This window comes from Muntiacus reevesi, chromosome 6 (genome assembly GCF_963930625.1).
Source record: "Muntiacus reevesi chromosome 6, mMunRee1.1, whole genome shotgun sequence".
NCBI lineage: Eukaryota > Metazoa > Chordata > Mammalia > Artiodactyla > Cervidae > Muntiacus > Muntiacus reevesi.
In genome coordinates this window covers 94,103,033-94,128,853 of record NC_089254.1, presented here as the reverse complement: position 1 = coordinate 94,128,853, position 25,821 = coordinate 94,103,033, and the positions used below count along the sequence as shown (strand labels likewise).

Here is a 25,821-nt window from a genome sequence, read left to right as displayed (position 1 = left end):
GTAAACTCCAGGAGCTGGTGATGGGACAGGGAGGCCTGGAGTGCTGTGACTCATGGGGTCGCAAAGAGTCGGACACGACTGAGTGACTGAACTGAAGGGTCCTCTACTTCAAACACCTATCCATTGTTTTATTCTCTTTCACATAAAATCTTTCAAATATTTTTAAGATTGTTCCTAGTAAATTAAATAACCTTCTCTTATGTTCCTACTCGCTCTTTTTCACTACTCCCCTTTGAGTAAATTCTACTTTGTCTTTTCTCAACAACCTTGCCTACAGTTTCATCTCCTATGGTTTTCTTTTCTCCTTGCTCCAATCACTCCTACCCTCTCTTCCCTTCTCTTCCCCAAATTCATCTCACTGCCTCACAGTTCTCACAGGCAATTTCTTCTGTCTGGATGTCCTCTGTCTTCTGAGTGCGCACCCACCCCACCTGACATGTGCCTAATTACTTTCAACAACCACTGTAAGCCTCGTGATCTCTGTGGACTGCTCTACAACAACCTGAGGTCAATTTAAACATCTCCCCGCTGGGCCATCCCCTAACTGTGCATTAATGCACTTAATGGGTCATAATTACTGGTTCCTATGTCTTTCTCAGTTATTAGACTATCAGCTCCTTTATGTACAGTGTAATAACTTCACTTATAATAACTTATAAGCTAGTTGACGTTTTATTCATCTTTATATCCCTTGAATCTTAACACAGTGCCTGACCCGTAATAGGCACAGGAAAAATATTTGGTAAATTAAGTTTTGAATTAAACTCATAATTGGAACATGCCCAGTTAACATCTCCATCACAGAATGGGAGAATGACCTTAGTTATTCTCAATATCTTACTTCTTTCAATACAACCTTAGGTCAAAAGCCAGATATATTCTGGCAGCTCCATGGTTATCTTCAGACATATTAAACTGTCTTTCAGTCAAAATGTTCACCTGGCTTCTTCACATGGCTCCCCAACTATGATTAAAATGAACTACTTTTTTAATGGAAATTTCTATCTTTTCTCTATATAGCAGCAAGACAAATAATTTCAGTTTTTCCAGATTCTATAACTCTTATGCCTAAAGCCCCTGCCAACAACTTCCCACTGCAATTAGAAAAAAATCCAAGCAATGTTCACGGCCTGCAAGACTATGGTCTGACTCCGTGATGTCCTTGTCTTCTTTCACTCCCGCCCTCATCCATGGCGTGCCGGCCACTGTGGTTTTTGTGTCCTTTGGCAGGCCTTTGCTCTCACCTCAAGCTCTGCAATCCCTGGAACAGCCTTCCCCAACAACTCTGGTATCTTGTCATCATATAGGTTCCAGACCAAATGCCCCAATCTCAGAGAGGCCTTCCCTTAGTACACTCCTTACACAGTTCCCTCTACCAGCCCCCATCTCTAGCCTACTGCCTTGTTTTACTTCCTCCCTAGAACTCCATATTATTGAAATTATCTCATTCTTTACCTAGGAACTTCCCTTGTGGGTCAGATGGTAAACAGTCTGCCTTCAATGCGGTAGACCTGGGTTTAATCCCTGGGTTGGGGAGATCCCCTGGAGAAGGAAATGGCAACCCACTCCAGTATTATGCCTAAAGAATTCCATGGATGGAGGAGCCTGGCAAGCTACAGTCCATGGGGTCGCAAAGAGTCAGACCCAACTGAGCAACTTCACTCAGTCATGAATATTCTTTACCTATTCATTGTCTCAATCACCCCCTCAAAAAGAAATGCCAAGAAAGCAGTGACCTTACCTTCTTACTCATTGTATGACAAGAAATGCTTTGTGCTATAAAAACATCTGAGATACAGTCAGCTATTCTTTGCGAGTCAATGACTGAGAAAAAGTCTATCTGAAAACAGTTAAATTTTCTTAAACAGTTCTGACCACTAAACTAAAGCCTTTCCATTAGTCAAAGATAAACAAAAGGCAATATTGTGAATATCAAATACACTGCATCTTTAGAGAACTACTGTGGAATCTAAATGGTATAACAGTTGAAACTACAAGTGAATAATTTTGTATTTATGTACTGCCTTACCATAGGTTAAGTGTCAACCTACCAGCCAAAAGAAGTTCAACAGCTGCCAGTTCTCCAATATCAAAAAGGTCACTGAGGATAAAAGCCTCTTTAATGAGCTGTTCGGGAAGAAGTCGGGTTCCCTGTTGACCCTGAATGGCAACTCCCTCCGTGCTGGCTTTCTGAACCTTCTCATGTTGTTGAACGTTTTTTGGCTACAACAGTAAAAAGAAATAAATAGGATCATTTCATGAAAATGGCACACGGAAACAAGGTGGTAAGCTGTTACCTAGAGAAGCTCACTCACAAAGCAGTCGGGTAACAAGACAAACAGTATTTACCATACAATCTACAGTTAGAACTTTATGAGGTAACGTTTTACATCACTTTCAACTTTTTACACTATGATTACCTTCTCAGTAAGTATTTCTGCTCAACTCTGAAAGGTTGAGAAATCACGCAAAACAGCATCCGACTTTTCAAGTGTCTAAGGAACTTACCAATCACACTTTTAAGAAGTATAAAAACAATGAATCTTCAAGTGGAAGATAGCAAATGGAAATGAACTGCTGAATTAATTAGGACTAATGATAGCTTATTAGTATGTTATTTTAAAATGTGGTCTTATTTGCAAAAAGGTTTACCTGCAAATATTTAACACATAACATAGTACAGAATTACATGATGGACCATAAAATCTTAGGTATTTATACACTGAAAAAGGCCATATAGTCATTTAATCCACCTTCTCTATTTGCAGAAGGGAAAAACTGATGCCCAGAGAAGTCAGGTGGCTTGCCTACGGTCACACAACTCTTCAGTGGGCGAGCCAAGACTGGAACTCAGTTCAACTGGCTCCCAGGCCAGGGCTCTTTCTGGTAAGACAAACCCATAAATAGCTCTTAGATGGCCTTGCTAGTATATAAAGGAAACTGTCAAACAGCGGGGAAAGGAGTTTCCAAATATGAACCCCCACCACTGAAGTAATCTACTCCTCGTTGAAAAGTATGTCAAGACGCAGTGACTAACGGTATGTGAGAATTAACTCGTTCAGCTAACACAACTTACATAACATTATGAAGAGTTAAAATGTTGAAGTGTACCTGGAAATAAATAAAATAATCAACCTTACTAAGCTTAGATGGATTAACTGCAAGTTAGAAATTCCAAGAAGGCTTCTATTTCTGGAATATGTGGACCTTCCAAAGTCGTATTAAATACTATCAAGATACCGGCTAGCTAGAATTAAAAGCTATATTAACTTCCATGGAGAACAGAAAGAAGAGAATAATTCCTCCTAGGAAATTCCCATCTTTAGAAAAAACTTGAATCAATAGACTAGAACAAGTAACACATTGCATTTAAATGCATTAAGAATCTACTTGCTCCCTCAATCTTTAAAGGAAAAAGCAAATTCAAGAAGCAAAAAAAGAAAATCTCCTACAGGGTTTCTGAACAATGAGATGAAGTCAGGTTTGTGTTTCTTCAAAATCATGTCAAGAAGGTGAACCGCTTCAGGTTGTCTTCTCCAAAGAGCATTTCCCACAGTCTGCCAAATGTCTTTGTAAGGACCCCACAGACTAGCAGCTTAAAGGAAAAATAAATAAAATCAGCATCAAGTATAACATACATTTGGAAATAAGGCAAAGTTATTGTCTACACATTTTAGTCACACTCACAGCAACTTTTAAATATAAGGAATTATATATACAAACCAAACATTAACATAAAAGAGTATTAGAATTCATAAGCAATAACATAAACATCATTTTACCTAACTTAATATAAAATAAATCCTGACTTTAAACTGAAGCATTAGTGGGACCTGGTTTTGTCACTTTATTGGTTATGTGACATGAAGTAAGAAACTAAACTCTTTGAATTTCAGTTTCCTTATATAGAAAATAGGGACATCACCTGCTTCATAAGGTTGAATGGACTAAGAATAAACTAGGTAAAACATACAATACAGTGTCTGGCATATCACAGTCAATCAAATGTAACTGCCTTTCCTTCCCTCCCTATCATCCAGAAGAAAAGCAGGAATGGGGGGAGGAGGAACCAGAGTCTGTAAAACTTAGACGCTGAAAAAAAGTATTTTATTTGCTTGGGACACTAGCTGTTAAAAAACAGCCTAGAAATACAGAATTCTTCCGTAAACTCATTTAATAAAGGATCACATTTTTCTTTGTAAAGATACTAAGAATAATAAGTAATACTTACAGAGCTATTGCTATGTGCTACTAAGTACCGTTTGAAAAAAATGACACAGAGGCCCAAAGTTTCTGTTTGCAAACAATCAGACATGGTACCCCTATATGTTAATAAAGACTCTGAAAGGGAAACTAACCAAAACCACTCACTCACTCAACGGATGCACTAACTATAGCTCAAACCGCAAAGAGTAGGCTGCAAACATGTTTAACTGATATCTAAGAAAACACAAATCCCACTAAAGTCACCAGGACAGTCAGAATGACAAGCAAGACAACTGTAACCTAACTAAATGCATTACAATCTTATGAACAGTGTTGTCAGAAGACGGCAAAGTACTGTGCAAATTTTTTTAAAGGGATGTGCAAGAAAGTAAAAGTCGCACAGTTATGTCCAACTCTGCGACCCCATGGCCTATACAGTCCATGGAATTCTCCAGGCCAGAATACTGGAGTGAGTAGCATTCCCTTCTCCAGGGGATCATCCCAACCCAGGGATCGAACCCAGGTCTTCCACATCGCAGGTGGATTCTTTACCAGCTAAGCCACAAGCGAAGCCTGATGTCCAAGAAGAGGACAGACTAAACCAGTCAAGCTGAAGCATTCATTCACTGTATTGAGGGCCTTCCATGTGTCAGGGACTATAGAGCAAGCAGGACAGACAGATTCCCTGGGCTTATGGAACTTATAGATTGATGAGAAAGACAGGCATTAAATGCAGAATTCAAAACACAACTAACAGTCTAATGAAAGGTATGATGAAGAAGTAGAGTCCTATGAGAACATACAAAAGGAAGCATTTAACTTGATGTGATGGGCAGGGAGGAAGTTGTGTGTCAGATCTTTGCTATGAGGATGTGAGAGAATGGGGATCACTTGTCTCGACCTTACATAGAGAACAATCACCCAACTCCCGGCTTTCCTTTTCCCATCTTGACCCTAAACTTGCCAATCTTCTGATGGAAAATACAGCATGTCATATAAACTTCCCAGAATAAAATGTGCTGAGGAAATGAGGACCCACACAGATGTACTTCCCACTAAAGATCAATTAACTGACATACTGGTTTAGGTGTCTGTCTGAGGGTGAGTAGAGAAAATCAATTACTGGCATCTACTCGACTCTGGATACAACTAACAAATATCACAGCTCCAGGCCTGCCAGGATGAGGACCTGACCCTAGATTCTGGTGACTGCCTGTGGGGGGCCAGTTGGATGGTGGCTACCTGACTTCCCTAGAGATCATTTTCTTGGCTCTTTCCAGCTGCTGAGGACAGAGCAGATTTGAGCCTTGTCTTCCTGGCCAAGATGGAATTTTTCCCATTAGCAACTGTGCAAGTTTCAAGTAGTAGATGACAAAATGCATGTACGCTCAGTCACTCAGTTGTGTCCGATTCTTTGCAATTCTCCAGGCAAGAATACTGGAGTAGGTTGCCATTTCCTTCTCCAGGGGATCTTGCCAACACAGAGACTGAACCTGCATCTCCTGCATTGGCAGATGGATCCTTTACCACTGAGTCACCTGGGAAGCCCCGGAAGACAAAATAAACCTACACAATGGTGTGACTGACAGATTAACTAGAATATGAAGTGTTAGGACCCAAGGATGATCAGTAGGTAAGTTACTCATGAGGCGATGGAACCTAAAGCAGGCTGAGGGCAGTAAAACAGAAAGGCGAGAGCTGTTGGTAGAGTCAGAACTGGCTACTGATTGGCACAGGGTATGAAGGAAAGTTATCAAAACTGACTTGTAGGGACTTCCTAGTGGTTCAGTGGGTACGGCTCAGTGCTCCCAATGCAGGGGGCCCGGGTCCAATCCTTGGCCAGGGAACTCAGTCTCACATTTGGCAACTAAGACCCTGTGCAGCCAAAGTAAAAGAAATAAATAGTTTAAAAAAAACTGACTTGTAGGTAAATGTGAAAGTCACCTTACCACAACTGTTTTTTAAAATCTGACAAAAAGCTAACAAAAATAGACTGTCTGTAAAAATAATACTTAATAGAACCTCTGATGAATGATTCTTTACACTATACATAGCTTAAATAAGTTCAGTGAATTCTAAAGAAAATTCTACTTCTCTCCTTTTACGGGAAGGCATCCCATAACAGATCAAAAATCCCACCTATTCCCTCATTCATCACGGACTAGGTATGCATAAGCTCGCAGTGCAGTGAGGAAGCACATTTCCCACACAGTCACACTTCAGAGCAATCTCCAATATGGGGTAAGGCTATGACAGTGAAGCACCCAGGGCAAAGACTGCACAACAGAGGAATGTGACCCCTCCAGGGAGATCAGGGAAGGCAAGGATGCACTGAGCAAGGGATGGTTATTAGGCTGAAATGAGAAGGGTAAAAGGGGGAGTGGAAGGTGGTAGACATTAACACTCCAGGGAAAAAGGACAGCACGTGGGTTCCCAAGGCAAGAGGAAATGCTGCTTTCTCAAACTCCTGAAAACGCAGGAGAGCCAGAGTACCGAGAAGGGCTCCGCAAGGGGGGCAACTGGCATATCTCACAGGGCTCACTAGCTCCTGATAAGGATTTTGGTTTTACCCTTGAAGACCAAGTGAGAATAAGATCTCACATGTCTGCTGGACTTACTGAAACAGAAAAGCACGTGAAAGCTGACAGTCGTTTAGGAGGAGGGGAATAGACTAGAGAGGCTTCCCTGGTGGCTCGGCAGGAAACAATCAGCCCGCCAAGGCACAAGATGCGGGTTCAATCCCTGCATTGGGAAGATCCCCTGGAGAAGGAAATGGCAACCCACTCCACTATTCTTGCCTGGGAAACCCTATGGACAGAGGACCTGGCGGGCTACAGTCCATGGGGTTGCAAAGAGTCTCATGCAACTCAGTGACTAAACAACAAGAGACTAGAGTGGGTGGAGGAGGAGAAGGTATGGAAACAGTCAGTGCATACTGATGAATGTTTGAAAGATTTGACTGTGAAGAGGAGCAAGAGGACAGTAACTGGGGAGAGGCATGAAATCAAGAAAGAGGGCAGGTAGTGGAAAGAAAAGGAACAAGACAGAGGCAAATCGACAAGAGGAGGGAGTAACAGGGATACGGCTGTAAAGGGTAGGATCTACCTTAGACAGGAAGACACAGGGAAACTGACTCAAGAGTGTAGATATACTCACCTTTGTAGGTTTAAGGGTGAAAAAAAGAGTTCATGCCTGTTGGCTTCTTTCTGTGTGACTAGGTGACTAAGGGATCAGTTGGAGGTTAAAGATTTGATGAGCGTGGAAAAGGTCTGAAACAGACAATGCTATGAAGAGGACAGGAGTGACCAGACAGCCCTCCAAGGACTGACAGTGTTAATGGCTGCTTACTCACAAGCCTATAGGTCTACTCAGCCAGGCTGACATGGGTCACAATACTAGTAAAGCATGCAGCTGAAACTCAAGCATAGGTCTTTGAACTCTACAATCTACTTTCTTCCCCTTTCTACAATTCTAAGATGTTTAAGTTTTTTCTTGAACTATGATAAAAAGCACATAGAATAGAATTTTCCATCTTAAACACTTTGAAGTATGCAGTTCAGTAGCATTAAGGGCAATCATACTGTTGTGTAACAGATCTCCAGAACTCTTTCATCTTGCAAAACTGAAATTTTGTACCCATTAAACAAGCCCCCATTTCCCCCTCCCCTCCGCCTCTGGCAACCAACATTTTTTTGCTTCTGTGAGTGTGACTACTTTCAATCCCTCACATAAGTAGAATTATACAGTATTTGTCTTTTTGTTACTGGCTTACTTCACTTAGCAGAATGTTCAAGGTGCAATCATGTTGTAGCATATGACAGGATTTCCTTTTCAAAGATGAATAATATTCCATTATAGATGTATAGACCACACTACTAATCCATTAACTTGTCAATGGGCATTTGGGTTACTTTCCTGGACATCTTTTTTTTTTTTTTTTAATATTCTCCTGGAACTTCCCTGGTGGTTCAGTGGCTAAGACTCCACACTCCCAATGCAGGGGGCCGGGTTTGATGTCTGGTCAGGGAACTAGATCACACATGTCACAACTAAAGATCTCGAATGCCAAAACTAAGACCCAGTGCAGCCAAATATATACATATATAAAATTTCTGACTCAGCTCTTAAAAATGTTTTCTTTCTATGTGGCCAATTAAACACTCCTGCCACAAGGCATTATTATACAATGTATACTCTTTGCAGCTGTTGGCAACAGCATCTTCCTTCAACTTAAGAATAGCAACTTATAATGAGTATATACTAAAGAAAAGTATATAACCACACATATAACATGCAAGACTTGTTTTAAGTTTACATCTGGGTGGGAGGGCAGGACATCAATGTTAAGAAGGCAACTTCACTGCTAACATTCAGATACATGAAAATACTATGTAATGAAATGAATTAGGTTTTGCTTAAGTAGGGCTGCCCTGGTGGCTCAAACAGTAGAAAACATCTGCCTGCAATGCAGGAGACCTAGATTTGATCCCTGGGTCAGAAAGATCACCTGGAGAATGGAATGACAACCCACTCCAGTATTCTCGCCTGGAGAATTCCACGGACAGAGGAGCATGGTGGGCTGCAGTACACAGAGGTAGCAAAGAGTCAGAGATGACTGAGTGACTAACACTTTCACAAGCAGGAACATGTAGAAGTTTAAATACCAAAGACTGGCTTCAAGGGTAAAAAAAAGACGACTGGCTTTAAATCATTAGCTGTATAATCTTGAAGAAGTTAATAAGACTCTTATCTCCAAATCTGTAAAATGATGTATTTAATATCAACTACCCCAGAGTTGTATAAGGGGGACTAAATGAAAGCACAACTCAGTCCAGTGCCTGGAAAAAAGGAGGTGCTCAATAAACATAATTCATTATTATAAAATAATTTATCATAGTGGTTCTGAAAGGGTTTGATTTACAAAAGTCAGATTTAGACAAGTTTTCAAAAATATCAGTCATGTGAAAAGAATAAGTGAAAAGTGAAAGTCGCTCAGTAGTGTCTGATTCTTTGCAACCCCATGGACTATACAGTTCACGGAATTCTCCAGGCCACAATACTCGAGTGGGTAGCTCTTCCCTTCTCCGGAGGATCTTCCCAACCCAGGTGTCCCGCATTGCAGGCGGATTCTTTTATCAGCTGAGCAACCACGGAAGCCCATGAAAAGAATATAACAGCAACAAGAAAAGACTGTACAGAGAGAGAGAAAAGGCGCCCAGAAAAAGGGTCCTCTTGAGTGAAATGCCCTACAAGCATTTACCACGCAGATGTGCTCTTAACTACCCATGAAGCTTAGCACGGCTCAATCAAGGCATTCTAAGCAGGAAATTTTTCATCTACCAGGCACCTTCCGGCCGCCACAGCACTTCTGGCATCCTTGGCCGGCCCACTAGGCTGCAGCAGGGCATCCCAGGAATTGTAACAATCAGAATGCACCCACTCTTTCAAACGCCCAGGTGGGGACAGGGGTACGGGTGGGGCGGGGGGTACTCGCCCGACTGAGAATTGACAAGAAAACCCAATCCAAGTCCTTCAAACTTTCTTCTCTCCCTTCTAGATTCTGCCCGTCCCCGACGGTCTACTGCTCCAAACGTTCTGGAGCATCCAGAGACGGGCCACAGAAGCCAAGCCGGGAGTCACGGCACTCTGGACCAGCTTCCGGATTGCAGGCTTCATAACCAAGGGGCCTCGCTTTCTGTAGAATTACCCATCCACCCACCCGCCCACCCAACCTAGAGGGGCCCCAGGGACTATTCTGAGGTGGGAGTTTTCATTTTAAGCCTGAGCTCGTGGCTGAGAATTATCTCCGGTCTCCTGGTCCCATTGCCAGACACTTGCTAATCCTGCAGGAATTCGGACCGCAGACACATACTGAGATGGGGAATGGAAGGCACTAGACTAGGCCCTGGTTAAGAGAACTGCCCGTCCGGTTCCAGTGGATCAAGCCTCCCTGCCTCGACCCTTAAGACCCAATTCTAGGGCTAGAACCGCAGTGCCGACGCGCGCCATTCAAACTGGGGAGGGGCGGGACTCTAGCCCTGGAGCTAAGGAGAAGGGGGCACTTATGCACAAGTGGGATCCTGGACTCCGAGGAAACTCATTGCCCGGGTCTCTACCTAAAGGGCAGGTCAGCACCCAGCCCACAGCTTGCATTCTGCCCCGGCCGCACCTACCCGAATTTACCGCCAACAGCGTCGCCATCTTGGAGGCGCAATAACTGAGCCCTCCTGCCGCACGGAAGCCCCAGAAGGAGGTGAGGCTGCCCGGGGGGACGCCTGATCAGAAAGGTACCACTCTGTCCCTCTCGAACTGCACTCTCGACCGACCCAAGCGTACAGATACTCGAAAATCTGCTCTGAGTCACAGACGTCAACTTTCGCTGGGATTATTCCCATTCAAGTAAAGGCGAGGGCAACCAGTTCGGAGACGCGGGGTCCTCGAGTTGACGTCCATCGTGCAGTGCATTCTGGGACCTGTAGTTTTGTTTCTAATGATTCAAGTTGGTTAGCTAGGGACTTCCCTGACATCCAGTGATTAAGACTCCGTGCTTCCACAGTAGGGAACACAGTTCGATCCCTGGTCGGGGAAAGAAGATCCTGCGTGCCACGAAACTCATCCAAAAGGAAAAATAAATAAAAGGAGAATGCTAAAAAAAAAAAGTAAACTGAAGCAGAAAAAGATTAGTTATTGAAATGACATTCACTTATGATATTATGAAAGCTGTAAATTCAAATAATTCTACTTTAAATCTTCCTTGCATCACTCCCTTACTTTGAGGAGTTGAGTGGGGTGTACGGTGACAAACCTCAAAAAGCAACTTGACCGGTTACAAACTAAATTTTCATTACATTTCATCTATATGCCAAGCATATTGTGTGAATATAGTTGCATGCAATTAAACAATCATAATTTTTTATTATGAAAATTTCAGATGTGTACAAAATTAGAATAATGAATGCTCGGCTTCAATAACTGGTCAATTCCTGTACCATACCCCCAACATGGGAGATTATATTGAAGCAATTTCCAAACATATCATTTCATAAACACCAAATATTTTCCTGCCTAAGCACCTCCAAATAGACGAATCATCTTTTTTCACTTGCTGAATTTTAGTTTGCTAATTTTCAAACAAAAATACAGTCTTTACCATTTGCTATCACATGCCAGATATTTATTAAGAATTGGCTATCAAACAAGAAGATACTACTGTGTAGCGCAGGGAACTATATTCAATACCCTGTGATAAAACATACTAAAAAAGAATATGAAAAAGAAGGTATGTATATATGTGCATAACCAAGTCACTTTGCTATACAGCAGTAATTAACACAGCATTGTAACTCAGCTACATTTCAATAAAAAAGAATTTTAAAAAAGAATTTGTTTTAAATTTAAAAAAACATATGACAGATATTTATTAGAAATATTTATTAAGAATGTTGTTGTTGTTACATTATTTCACTTAATCCCTAAAACAATCCTACTAGGGAGATATAATTAGAGCTACTTATCTCAGAGATTTTTTTATGTACCTTACAACCCCACTTTCTCAACTTCTCCTACATTTTACTGAGTTTGGGAGAAATTAGAATTTATATTCCTATTTCACGGTTGGAAAAAAAATAATTAAATAATTTAGACAAAATCACAGAGTATGTTGTTGAGAACAGCAAACATTCATTCTCTAGAATGAATAATATGGAATGACACAGTTTACATTAGGTGGAACACAACAGTCAGTGGTGATTTTTTTGAAAGTCATTGTCAGAGACAAATGCCAGATTACAATAAAAGTGATTTTAAGGAGAGAAGGGGATAAGCAAATGAAAAGGTAAAGGGATTTTTCCTGAAGTTTATCACGAAAATGAGAAGAATTCTGAGCAGAAACTTGGCAGGAAGTAGCACTCAAAGATTTTCTTTCTCAGCACAACTATTATGAGCCTTCCCCTTGCACTCTTTAAGCCCACACTTTTCCCTCTTGTAGATCACTCACTTTCGATGAAGGAACTCTTTAACTCTAACTTCCTGCAACTCCCCCTCGCCCATCATCTCATGTACTAGCATCTCACAGGTTTCCTCAGTCCATAGCAATTGGGGTATTGGCATTATAACTCTCCTAAAACTGTTCTCAGTATGGTCACCAGTGATTAATTGGTGATTAATTAAATGTGATTGATTAAATCTCACAAGCACTTTTCCAAATAGCATAGAAATTCTTTTCTCCCTTGACTTGTGGGGTACCATTCCTCCTGGTTTTCCTCCTGTCTTTATAGTTCTTTTTTTAATAGTTCTTTTAAAAGCTCTATGGCCTTTTCTTTCTCTTCTCATTATTAAATGTAGTTCTTCCCTTTTGATCATTCCCAGCCTGGATTCTTTTTTTTTTTTTTCATGCTTATTTACTTACTTATTTGGCTGTGCCCGATCTTAGTTGCAGAATGCAGGTTTTTTTTTTAAGTTGAGGCATGCCAACTGTTAGTTGCAGCATGTGGGAATCTAATTCCCTGACCAAGGATCAAACTTGGGCCCATTGCACTGGGTGCACAGAATCTTAGACTCTGGACCATCAGGGAAGTACCCCACCCCTGCACCAGCCTCTATTCTACCATTTTGCCTACTTCTGGGAAATCTATGGCTTCTTACAGCCACCTGCTTGCTGATGAATTTTATATCTTTAACCTGGCCCTCTGTCCTAGAATTCAAATTTGTATATCCAACTTGTCCACCCCACACTTTTACTGATTGTCATATAGGCATCTCAAAATTAATTGATCCAAAGCTTAAATGAGCACTTTTTTTCATAAAACTCAATCACTTGTATCTACTCAGTTGCCAAAGTCACAAACTTGAGAATCATTTCATATTCCTCCTTCAGTTGCCATATCCTATTCATCTTGCCTTGCAAATATTTCTGAAGCCCTTTTCCTCTTCTCCGCTCCCTGTGCCGTTGTTGCATGAGGCCTCATCATCGTATACCTGCTATTTCACAACAGCCTTCTCACTGGTCTTCCTGATTTCCATCTCACCCATTCCCATGGTCTCCCAAAGTGATAGTCAAATACACAAATCACATCATGTGCTTGAAGTGAAAGTCACTCAGTCATCTTCGACTCTTTGTGATTCAATGGACTATACAGTCCATGGGATTCTCCAGGCCAGAATACTGGAGTGGGTAGCCTTTCCCTTCTCCAGAGGATCTTCCCAACCCAGGGATCAAACCCAGGTCTCCCGCCTTGCAGGCAGATTCTTTACCAACTGAGCCACAAGGGAAGTCCTAATCATGTGCTTTCTATAATCAAAATTTCTCGGAAACAAACAAAACTTCTCAATGACCTAGTCCCTAAGGGTAACACTGGGAACTTCTTAATAAGGCACTCATGCCATTTCCTGATCTGGTTCCATCCTCTTCTTCAAACTCCCTACCCTTTTTCTTCCTCAAGTGCCCTTTTTATTCTAATCACTCTTGAGTATTTGTTATTCCCTAGGTACAACATGTTTTCTTGTATCATGTACAACTACTCTACTATCTACCTAGAATGTCTATCTTTCCTTCTCCGTCCCTCTGTCGACCACCCACCAAGTTATCACCACCCACAACCCTGAATTCAAGGCATTATGTGATCATCTGCCACACTGATGACTCGCTTGGACCAAAAAAGTACAGTGTAAGTAACTGAGTGAGTTCCAAGTCTAGCATCTGGAAGGCCTTGCTGCTTCCACTTGTGCTTTTTTTTGCTGCTCTGAGACATCATGAAAGGAAATCCCAGCCTGCCTCCTTGAGAATGAAAGACCAGGAGGAGCGAAGTCTAACTAGCCTCCAGTTATTCCAGCTAAACTAGCTAAGAGTCTAGACTTGAGGAAGGCCATCTCGGATCCTCTAGTTCTAGTTAAACCATCACTTGACTGCAAACGGGTAAGTGAGTTCAGCCCATATTTTGGAATCATGAGCAAGTAAAAGGCTGCTGTTTTAAGCCACAGTTTCGTGGTTTGTTATGTTCAATAAACAACCGATTTCCTCCCAGAGAGCACAACTATGTCTTTATATTTGCATTCCCTTCTGCTGCCACATCCCTAGCTTACAGTCACAGCTCAGGAAAAAACAATCTGCAGAACCTGTTGCTTCCAAGATCTACTGGCAGGGAGAGAGGACACATACACGCAATTGCGGCTAAGAGTACAGAACTTAGAGCTAGGCTTCCTGGGTTCAAATTCTTACATATTAGCTGTGAAACCCTCCTTAGTGGCTTAGTTTTCTCATCTCTAGATGGGGGTGATAAGATGAGCATCTATATTGTAGAGTCGTTAAGAGGCTTATTTGTAAAGTGCTTACACTGTGCCTGACCTTTAGTGCTATGTGAGTGTTTTTAAATAAAGTTTTGCTAAGGCAAAATAAGTGTAAGTGGAGGTATAGTCAACTACTTCAGTTCAGTTCAGTCGCTCAGTCGTGTCCAACTCTTTGTGACCCCATGAACTGCAGCACGCCAGGCCTCCCTGTCCATCTCCAACTCCCAGAGTTTACTCAAACTTGTGATTTATCTGGGGTGAGGGGTAGGACTGTGCCCTAGTCTAACTGATCTGTTATTTGTAATTTCCTTCCTTGCTCCAATTTATTGATTTTTAACTGTACACACAAAATTCTTTGAAATCTTAAAACAAGAAAGGTTAATTCTTTTTTCCTTTTTAAAAAAATGATGTATAATTACATACACCGTATTAGTTTCAGGTGTACACCATAATGCTACAACACTTGTATGTACTGCAAAATGATCATTCATAATAAATCTTGTTAACATGGTCACCATGTTACAGATTTTTTTCCCTGCAATGAGAGCTTTTAAGATTCATTCTCTTAACAACTTTCAAATATGAAATACAGTATTATTAACTATGGTCACCATGCTATAATTCAATCCCCATGGCTTATTTATTTTATGACCTGGAAATTTGTACCTTTTGATTGCCTTCACCTCCACTCATCCTCCAACTTCTGCCTCTGACAACCACCAATCTTTTCTTTGTTACGTATGAACTTGGTTTCATATGATTTGGGGATCTTTGTGTTGTTTTGGGGGAGGGTTGTTTTTGACCATGCCACACAGTTTGTAGGATCTTAGTTCCTCCACCAGGGGCTGAATCTGGGCTTTCACGGCAGTGAAAGCACTAAGTCCTAATTACTGGATCACCAGGGAAGTCCCAAGATTTCATTCTTTTTAACAGCTAAATTATATCCCATTATATGTATATAATATATAGCATTTTCCTTTTTCATTTATCCATCAATGGACATTTCGGTTGCTTCTATATCTTGGCTTTTGTAAATAAGATTGCAGTGAACATGAGGATGTATAGCTCTTTTCTGGACTGTTAACTCTTATTTGGAGTCCAGGAAATAAAAATTAGGGAAAATTACATGAAGAAAATGGCACTTGAATGAACAGATGCTAGAAGTTTACATGGTCCCGAGAGCATATGGGGCTGGGAGAGGGAACAAATCAGTGAAAAATTGACAAAGCCCAAGTTTTCATATTTAAAGATCTGCAACAATTCCTCCGGACAAGCCTTAGACATTGAGATGAGTTTCAAGTTCTGAGATTTTTCCATATCCAGTCAGTGAGGACTCCAGGCGTGATGGACTCACCATCATGTTTGACGCCAGTCAGCAGCCAGCTGTGGAAAGTTTGCAGTGGCAGATCTACTCGCCGTGGGACACTGGCGGAGGAGGAAGCAAATCTTCCCCGGAGCACCCTTGAGAGAGTCACAACCACCATGCAGCAAGTGATTCTGTGCAAAAGCTTCCCTTCAAAGGCAGGATTATTCCCATCGCCTCCTAATTGGTCTTCCTGCTGCCAGTCTCACTCATGCCCACTCTATCTTCCATACCATAACCAGAGGGACCATGTCATCCTCTCCCTAAAACCCTTCGAGTTCTTGTCAGTGCCCTGAGGGCAAGTCTACCCTTCTTACAATAGTTCAGTCCAGTTGCTCAGTTGTATCCAACTCTGTGACCCCATGGAATGCAGCACACCAGGCCTCCCTGTCCATCACCAACTCCCAGAGTTTTACTCAAACTCACGTCCGTCAACTCGGTGATGCCATCCAACCATCTCATCTTCTGTCGTCCCCTTCTCCTCCCGCCTTCAATCTTTCCCTGTATCAGGGTCTTTTCCAATGAGTCAGGTCTTCGCATCAGGTGGCCAAAGTATTGGAGTTTCAGCTTCAACATCAGTCCTTCCAGTGAATATTCAGGACTGATCTCTTTAAGGGTGGACTGGTTGGATCTCCTTGCAGTCCAAGGGACTCTCAAGAGTCTTCTCCAACACCACAGTTCAAAAGCATCAATTCTTCGGCACTCAGCTTTCTTTGTAGTCCAACTCTCACAACCATACATGACTATTGGAAAAACCATAGCCTTGACTAGACTGACCTTTGTTGGCAAAGTAATGTCTCTGCTTTTTAATATGCTGTCTAGGTGGGTCATAACTTTCCTTCCAAGGAGTAAGCATCTTTTACTTTCATGGCTGCAGTCACCATCTGCAGTGATTTTGGAGCCAAAAAAAAAATAAAGTCTGACACTGTTTCCACTGTTTCCCCATGTATTTGCCATGAAGTGATGGGACCAGATGCCATGATCTTCGTTTTCTGAATGTTGAGCTTTAAGCCAACTTTTTCACTCTCCTATTTCATTTTCATCAAGAGGCTCTTTAATTCTTCTTCACTTTCTGCCATAAGGGTGGTGTCATCTGCATATCTGAGGTTACTGATATTTCTCTCAGAAATCTTGATTCCAGCTTTTGCTTCTTCTTACAGTAGAACACAAGGCAGTTCATGATCTGACCCCTTCAGGCCTCTTCACTTTAATCTCACACCTCCTCCCCTAAGGCTCTTTAGTGTTGACTGTGGTTACTTATATACACATTCTTAGCTCCTCCAGCATCCACAGCAGTCTCTTCTTCATGGAGTATTCCCTCTGGCTACTGGAATCACCATAAAGAAGGCTGAGCTCTGAAGAATTGATGCTTTTGAACTGTGGTACTGGAGAAAACTCTTGTGAGTCCCTTGGATAGCAAGAAGATCAAACCAATCAATTCTAAAGGAAATCAATCCCAAATCCTCATTGGAAGGACTGCTGCTGAAGCTGAAGCTGCAATACTTTGACCACCTAATGCAAAGAGCCGACTTATTGGAAAGGACCCTGATGCTAGGAAAGATTGAGGACAGGAGGAGGAGGGGACGACAGAGGACGAGATGGTTGAATGGCATTACCAACTCAATGGACATGAACTTGGACAGACAGAGGGAGATAATGAGTGACAGGAAGGCCTGGTGGGCTGCAGTTCATGGGTGTACAAAGAGTCGGACATGATTTAGTGACTAAACAACAACAACAATTAGAGTCACAACTTTTTGCCTCTGAATCCTTGTTGGCATGATCTTCTTCTTCTGGAATACCTGTAGCCCCTTCATCTAAGTTACTCTTCTCAGGTGTCACTTTCCCCCTGGGACTCCTACCTCAGCCTGGACGATATGCCCTCCTGTCTCTCCACTAATGTACTACAATCTCCCACAGGTTTGTCAGTCCTGGACTGGAAGCTGCACACAGAAAAGGAGAGGCAGCCAGCAACTAACAAACACTCGTTGAATGAATAAAGGTGAGGAGATTTCCAGCTACCGTCTTCTACTCAGTGCCTGACTGTGCCATGGGCTCCTTGAAAAATGGCTCCACATACCGCCATCTCTCTTGTAAGTGCCTGAAAACTCCAGGAAAAGAAGGCTGCTGCCTCTGTTCCTGATGCATGAATTACCGATACAGACCTGAAGGGGATAGGGTCCTCCATACTCCCTTACATGAAATATTCCAGGGCTCCAGCTAAGGAATTAGCTAGCGGAATCCCCTTGTGATGGACATGAATCTGAACAAACTCCAGGAGATAGTGAAGGACAGGGAAGCCTGGTGTGCTGCAGTTCATGGGGTTGCAAAGAATCAGACACGACCGAGCGACAGAACAACAACATCGCTTTGAGAAGTTTTCCTGTATAGATATGGTGGGAACTCTGGTCCTGACAGGAGGCATCACGGCAGTGCAGACACAGAAAAGGAAAATGAACAGGGGTAAAGGAGTGTAAATGGACTGGTGGCAAAGTCAATTTATCTGCTCAAAAAGAGTCTGGACTGTACTCCGGGAGTTAGCACGACTACTTGGCTCCAGTCTGGAACGCCTTGTGTGTGAAGGAGAATGGGGAGTCACTGAGGAAAGCAGAATTCTGTTTGAGTGTGATGAAAGAGCAGGGCATTCATCCTATCAGAATACTCAAAGTGAAACTATGTACAAGGAACAAGAAAGCATTAACTGAAGTAAACTGCCAGACTGTTCAGAACATGATGTAAACTCCAAAACAAAGGACAATAGGAAACATTTCCAAGTGCAAATAAGTGCACAAATAAATAAATTAGAGAAAGATTTTTTAGATATCAGTTTAGCACGAAGCTGTTGTGTGTATTATTTCTCTGCTTCCATTTGGCTTAGGGTCCTTCTTCAGCCATGTGCATTTTGTATCTTCTCTTCCTGCTTCGTGGAAGAGTTGAGATTTCAGGGAGGAACCAATCAACAGTGCAAGCTGTAGCATGCTGGCAGAGTTGAGAAGAGATTTTGAGGCAGGTTGCCCTGAATCTAAATTTCTACCTTGCCAGTGACTCACTGTGTGATTGTAAGCAAGTTTTTCAATCTCTCTGAGTTTCCTCATCCATTAAAATAGAAGCAATACTTTCCTTGAATTGCTATGAAGAATCAGTAAACTAATATATGAACTTGACATAAAATACTTAGAAGATACTCTGCTGTGGTCATAGGATGGTCAGAATGAAGAACAGTGAAGGTAAAATATGGGGATTACACAAAGAAAGAAGGAGCCACTGAATAAGAGTGTCTGATAAAGCTACACTAATACAGTCAGCCCTCTGTATCTGTGGGCTCCACAACTGAGGATTTAACCAACCACAGATTGAAATAATTTGGAGAAAAAATTACAGAAAGTTCCAAAAAACAAAACTTATGTTTGCCTTGTGCTGGCAATTATATACATAGTATTTACAATGTATTAAGTATTACAAGTAATTTAGAGATGATTTAAAGTATAGTGGGAGGAGAAGGACGTGTAATATAGTAATATGCAAATTCTATTCTGTTTTATATAAGGGACTTGAGCATCCTCAGAATTTGGTATTGGTGGGGGGGTCCTGGATCCAATCCCCTGTGAATACCCAGGGAAGACTGTATTAATAATAGCAGAGCATCAGTGAACTCTTTTAATGAGGCTCCCATGGGAGTGTTAACTCAGCCATGTTGCACAACCCTATGCATTTTAAGCTGCCCATTTAATAATCGTAGAAGCAGTGAAAGTGAAAAGTGTTAGTCCCTCAGTCACGTCTGGCTCTTTTCAACCCCTCCAGGCTCCTCTGTCCATGGAATTCTCCAAGCAAGAATACTGAAGTGGGTTGCCATTCCCTACTCCAGAGAATCCTCCGGACGCAGGGATTGAACCTGGATCTCCCACATTGCACGCAGATTCTTTACTGTCTGAGCTATCAGGGAAGCCCTGAGAGTAGTAATAAGACTAATTTAAATGCATTTGAAATTAGACAGAAAATCAACATGGTCGCTAGAACTTAGTTGAGTATACTGTGATTTTAAGATTTTAATCTTCAGTCATAAGTGTGACGATGCCAAACAAGGTAATCATTTTTAAAACGTGGCTTTTCTAAAAAGGTACTACCTAGCATTGAAATATTGTTGCTTCTTGGTTTCTAAAATTACATCTGCACAGTACCTAGACCAAGTCTGGGTACTCATTTTTTAAAATTGTGATAAGATAAACATGGCGGCACTAATGGTAAAGAATCCACCTACCAATGGAGGAGATGGAAAAGATATGGGTTTGACCCCCCCAGTCTGGAAAATTCCCTGCAGCAGGAAATGGCAACGCACTCCAGTATCCTTGCCTGGAAAACTCCATGAGCAGAGTTTTTTTGTGTCCTCATGTGTCCGTGAGGCCACAAAGAGTGAGACACTGACTGAGCAGCTGAGCATGCACACACACAAGACAAACATAACCTAAAATTATGACCATTTTGGGGTGTATGGATCTATGACATCAAGTGCATTCATGCTGTTCTCAAAGCATCACCACCATCCATATCTCTAGAATTTCTTCATCTTTCCCCACTAAAGTTTGTACCCGTTAAACAACTCCCTGTTTTCCCCTCGTCCCAGCCCCTTGGCGACCACCATTCTGCTTTCTGGTTCTATGAATTGACTACTTTGGGTACCTCATGTAATAGGAATCATAAAACACTTGTCCTTCTCTGACTGGTTTATTTTTACTTAGCATAATGTCAAGGCTCATCTACATTGTAACAGGTATTAGAATTTCCTTCTTGTTAAAGGTTAAATAATAGCCCATTGTATATATAGACCACATTTTGTTTATCCATTCATCCGGGTTGCTTCCACCTTTCTGCTATTGTGAATAATGCTGCTATTAACATAGGTGTATAAATATTTCCAGCCCCTATATTCAGTTATTCTGGAATGATACCCAGAGTGGAATTGTTGGATCACATGGTAATTCTGTTTAATTTTTTTTAAGTATTTTTTTATCATTATTATTTTTGGCTGTGCCAAGTCTTTGCTACTGTGCATGAGTTTTCTCTAGTTGCAGCAAGCGGGGGCTTCTCCTTGTGTTGGCTTCTCTTGCTGTAGAGCATGGGCTCTAGGCCTGTGGGTTTCAGTAGGTGTGGCCCGTGGGCTGTAGAGTGCAGGCTCAGTAGTTGTGGCACATGGGCTTAGCTGCTCCGCAGAATGTGGACTCTTCCTGGACCAGGGATTGAACCCATGTCCCCTGCATTGGCAGGCAGATTCCCAATCACTGGACCACCAGGGAAGTCCTGTGTTTAATTTTCGAGGAGTCTCCATAACGTTTCCATAGCAGCTTCACCATTTTACATTCCCACTAAACAGTGCATGAGTTTTCCAACTTCTCCACATTCTTGACAATATTTGTTATTTTTTTCAATACTAGCCATTCCAATGGATATGAAGTGGTATCTCATTCAGTTTTTATTGCATTTGCATAGTGATTAATGATGCTGAACATCTTTTCACGTGCTTATTGGCCATTTGTTTATCTTCTTCGGAAAAATGTACATTCTAGTCCTTTGTCCATTCTTTAATTGAATTTTTGTTGTTGGATTTTTAAAGTTCTTTATATATTGTGGACATGAATCCCTTATCAGCTGTTCACTTTTTTGTTTCATTTTATACGCATTTGGGAATACCCTGTTGGTCCAGTGGTTAAGACTCTGTGCCTCCAATGCAGGGGGCATGGGTTTGATCCCTGGTTCGGGAACTAAGATCCCACCTGCCATGTGTAATGTATAAAAAAAAATTTCAGGGGACTTCCCTGGTGGTCCAGTGCCTAAGACTACAAACTCCCAGTGCAGGGAGCCCGGGTTTGATCCCTGGTCAGGGAACTAGATCCCACAGGCTGCAACTAAAATCAGGGTCACTCAAATAAATAAATAAATATTTTTAAAAACAACATTTTATATGCATTTTTTTAACTGCATTATCTACGATCATCCCACAGTGATCAGGAAAAGTTGTTAATTACATTCATAATGACTGGAAAGTCTCTATAATTTGTTCATTTTCCAAACAGTGAAAGTATACAAGAAAATATTTATTTTATTTTTGGCTGCATAACGTTTTCATTGCTGCCCAGGCTTTCTCTAGTTGCAGAGAGCCCCACGTTCTTGTTGCAGTGCATAAGTTTCTCATTGCAGTGGCATCTACTGTTGCTGAGCACAGGCTCCAGGCACACGGGCTTCAGTAGTTATAGCACACGGGCTTAATAGTCGTGGCCTGTAGGCTCTAGGGTGCATGGGCTTCAATAGTTGAAGCACACAGGCTCAGCAGTTGTGGGTCGCAGGCCCTAGAGCACGGGCTTGGTAGCTGTGATGCGTGGGCTTAGTTGCTCCGCGGCACGTGGATCTTCCTGGACCAGGGATCAAACCCACGTCCCTGCATTGGCAGGTGGATTCTTATCCACTGCTCCATGAGAGAAGTCCAAAAGAGAAAATTTAAATCAGCATAATCTCAGAATTTTTTTTGGTTGACAATATTAGGAAACCTTGGTTATGATTCAACCCTAAAGCTAGCTGATGCTTATGAAAACTCAGTCCATCTTCCTGAGTTCAGACAGAATAAGGCATAAATATGACAGAGAAGAACACATCTCCCAATAAATACCATCTGTCTCAAAAACATGATGATAAATTTAGGAAATATATGTAGACAGGAGGTTTGAATCTACTGTTTAAGTATAAATATGAGGCATTCAGTATTGATACTTTTTTAAGCAAGATTTATCTTATTTTGTTATTTTTAATGTATTTTATTTATTTATACTTGGCCACGCTGCACAGCATGTGGGATCTTAGTTCCCTGACCATGGCTGGAACCTGTGCTCCTTGCACTGAAAGCACAGTATTAAACACTGAACTGCCAGGGAAGTCTTCCTTGGTACACAATTTTTAAGTGTAAAAGTCACTGGTATCATTTCATAGTTGCAAATAAGGTCTGTAAAGTCATCATGGAGATACAGGAAGGAAATAGTATGTCAAGACTTCAAAAGGAAGGTGACCCTTTGATAGGAGTAAATCCCGGCCAAATCATAAAACAGTAACTCCTAATAAAATACATGTTCTGTGTACGGGGCTTCCCTGGTGGCTCAGATGGTGAAGAATCTGCCTACAGGGTAGGAGACCCGAGTTCAACCCCTGGGTCGGAAAGACCCCCTGGAGAAGGAAATGGCAACCCACTCCAGTATTCTCGCCTGGAGAATCCCATGGACAGAGGAGCCTGGCAGGGCACAGTGCATGCGGTCACAAAGAGTAGGACACGACTGAGTGATTGACACTACAATAAAATACATGTCTGTGTGGACAGGGATATTTATTTTATTCACTCTGCCTCTCAAGTACCTAGAACAATACCTAGCACCTCATCGAAGATGATCAATACATATTTGCTGAATGAATAAATAGACAGGAGAGAGAAGCTGGTGCACAAGGCAGTGTGAGATTGAGAAAGAAAAAACTACTGAGAAGGACCCAAGGTGGGGGAAATCACAAGCAAAATTAGACAATATTTTTAACTGAATGAAAACTAAGCATGCCTTACTTAATATTTTGTAATCGCTTACATTGTTGGTGGGAATGTAAATTAGTGCAGCCACTATGGAAAACAGTATGGAGATCTCTCAAAAAAACAAACAAACAAAAAAAAAACTGAAAATAGAGCTACCATGTGATCAAGCAATCACACTCCTGGGCATATATCCCAAAAAAACTATAATTAAAAAAGACACATGCACCCCTATGTTCATAGCAGCACAACAAAAGCCAAGCCATAGAAACAACCTACATGTTCATCAACAGATGATTGGTTAAAGAAGATGTGGCGTATATGTATACAATGAATATTACTCAGCCATAGAAAGAATAAATAACGCCATTTGTAGCAACATGAATGCAACTAGAGATTATCATACTAAGTGAAGTAAGTCAGAAAGAGAAAGACAAATACTATATGATATCACTTATATGTGGAATTCTAAAAAAAAAATGATACAAATGAACTTATTTACAAAACAGAAATAGAAAACAAATATATAGTTACCAAAGAGGATAGTGGGAGGGTCAAGAGATAAATTAGGAGCTTGGGATTGACATATACACACTTATTTTTTATCCTTTTTATTCTTTTTTAAATACTTATTTATTTTTAATTGATGATTGCTTTACAATATTGGTTTGATTTCTGTCATACATCAACATGAATTAACCATAGGTGTACATATGTCCCCTCCCTCTTGAATCTCCTTCCCACCTCCTGCCACATAAACAAGTTCCTACTGTATAGCACAGGGAACTATATTTAATATCTTAAATAACCTAAAATGAAAAAGAATCTGAAAAATGAATATATAGGTATGTATAACTGAATCACACTGCTGTACCCTTGAAAATAACACAACATTGTAAATTAACTATACTTCAATTTAAAAAAAGAAAAAGAGAAAAAGAAAATAAGGGGAGAAAAAAGGAAAAGCATAAATTATTTTCAACAACCAGAACCCATCCAGCTCTTGAATACAGATATGAGTGGCAATACTACTTACAATTATGCAGGACACCATTTCTACTTAGGGCCAACCAAAAGAGGTTTGAGTGACAATACCTGAATCCCAGCCTCCCCAGAGGGTCACTCCCCCAACAGGCCCTCTTGGCTTTCTTGACCTCTAACTCATCTCAGATGATCACCCCACCCCTAACCTGCTCACTCATGGGTGACCTGAGGGAGCTCTAGGAAATACTTCCCTGTTCACCGCTCAGGTAGAAAACCTGTATCAGTAGCGAGCAGAAACTCTCCAGGGCGACACCTCACTAGCAGGGGTTGCTGCTGGCCTTCTGGCTCCTGGGTGTTCTGCATCAAGACTCCACTTTGCAGAGTCCTCATTTCACCTGCCACCCAAGCATCCAGTCGGTCCTGGACCTCTGCTGAAGTGGAACTGCGTCCTTATAGCTAACCTTAATTTGCTGAATCTGAAATATGGAGTTGCATAGCGCAGCTAAGCTTCAGGGCACAGGCCATTAGCTATGTAGGTGGCTCGTTCCCTCCTTCTGCCCCACCCAGAGGGAGAAAGGCTGATTGCTCAACAGGGTAAAGGCAAGGTGAGGTTGAGGGCAGAGTGAGGTGAGCTAGGTGCTGCCTGTCACCTAGGGCCTGAACCGAGATGGTAATAATTGTAGCAAGTCAGATCCCCCAGCGGGTTTGGGAGGATAATAGGAGACAGCCTGGGGCCATTGCCAGGAAATGTGAAAGCCAGGAAGTTGTTGCAGAGGGCAGTCTGCAGCCTCAGCCTAAGCTAGTGGTGCTACTGATGTTTGGACATCATCCTGTATGGGACTATCATGGTGTGATGCCAACTAGCCTTAAGATGATTTGACTCAGCGATTTTGAAATTGCAAGTTGTGACTCTAGTAGATCCTGAAAGCAATTTACTGGGCCTGTGCCTCAATATTTTTTTTACTGAAAAATATATATATGACAAAATATCAGTGTCTCGTGTAAGAAGAGCATGTTCTGATTTGTAAAAATTTTGTTTCAGCTCTATTTTGTGTGGTGTAAATAGGTCTCCATGGAATGGATACCTGTGTAATGTATGGCTGAGTCCTCTTGCTGTCCACCTACAACAATCACAACATTGTTAATCAGCTATACTCCAATATAAAATTAAAAGTTAAAAAAATAATAAACTAATAAACTAGGTTTCCATGTAAAATGTATTTCCAACAAGGGGTTATTGCCAACAAAGTTTGCTGGCAATGACTCTCCCTAACTCCCCTTGCTCTGATTTTTTTGCAGTCCTATCCAATAATCTATTGATTTGAATTTAGCTACCCATGTAAAAAGATGGCATTAATCAATAAACACAGGAATTCAGTTGCTTGACAGTGTTACTTCTCATTGAAAATTAATAAATTGGCATTCCAAT

General features: G+C 41.5%; 1 protein-coding gene across 1 annotated transcript in view; it reads right to left on the bottom strand.

Moving 5' to 3' along the window:
• The window catches only part of NUP205 (nucleoporin 205), an 82,083-nt gene extending 71,579 nt beyond the window's left edge, over positions 1 to 10,504 (bottom strand). The window contains exons 1-3 of the mRNA XM_065939058.1: positions 10,380 to 10,504; positions 3,453 to 3,595; positions 2,052 to 2,223 (exon numbers count right to left, since the gene is read on the bottom strand). Of these exons, the coding sequence (XP_065795130.1) occupies positions 2,052 to 2,223; positions 3,453 to 3,595; positions 10,380 to 10,407 (343 nt within the window). The 5' untranslated portion in view covers positions 10,408 to 10,504. The remainder of the gene's footprint in view (positions 1 to 2,051; positions 2,224 to 3,452; positions 3,596 to 10,379) is intronic.
• Between the last annotated feature and the right edge of the window lie 15,317 nt (positions 10,505 to 25,821).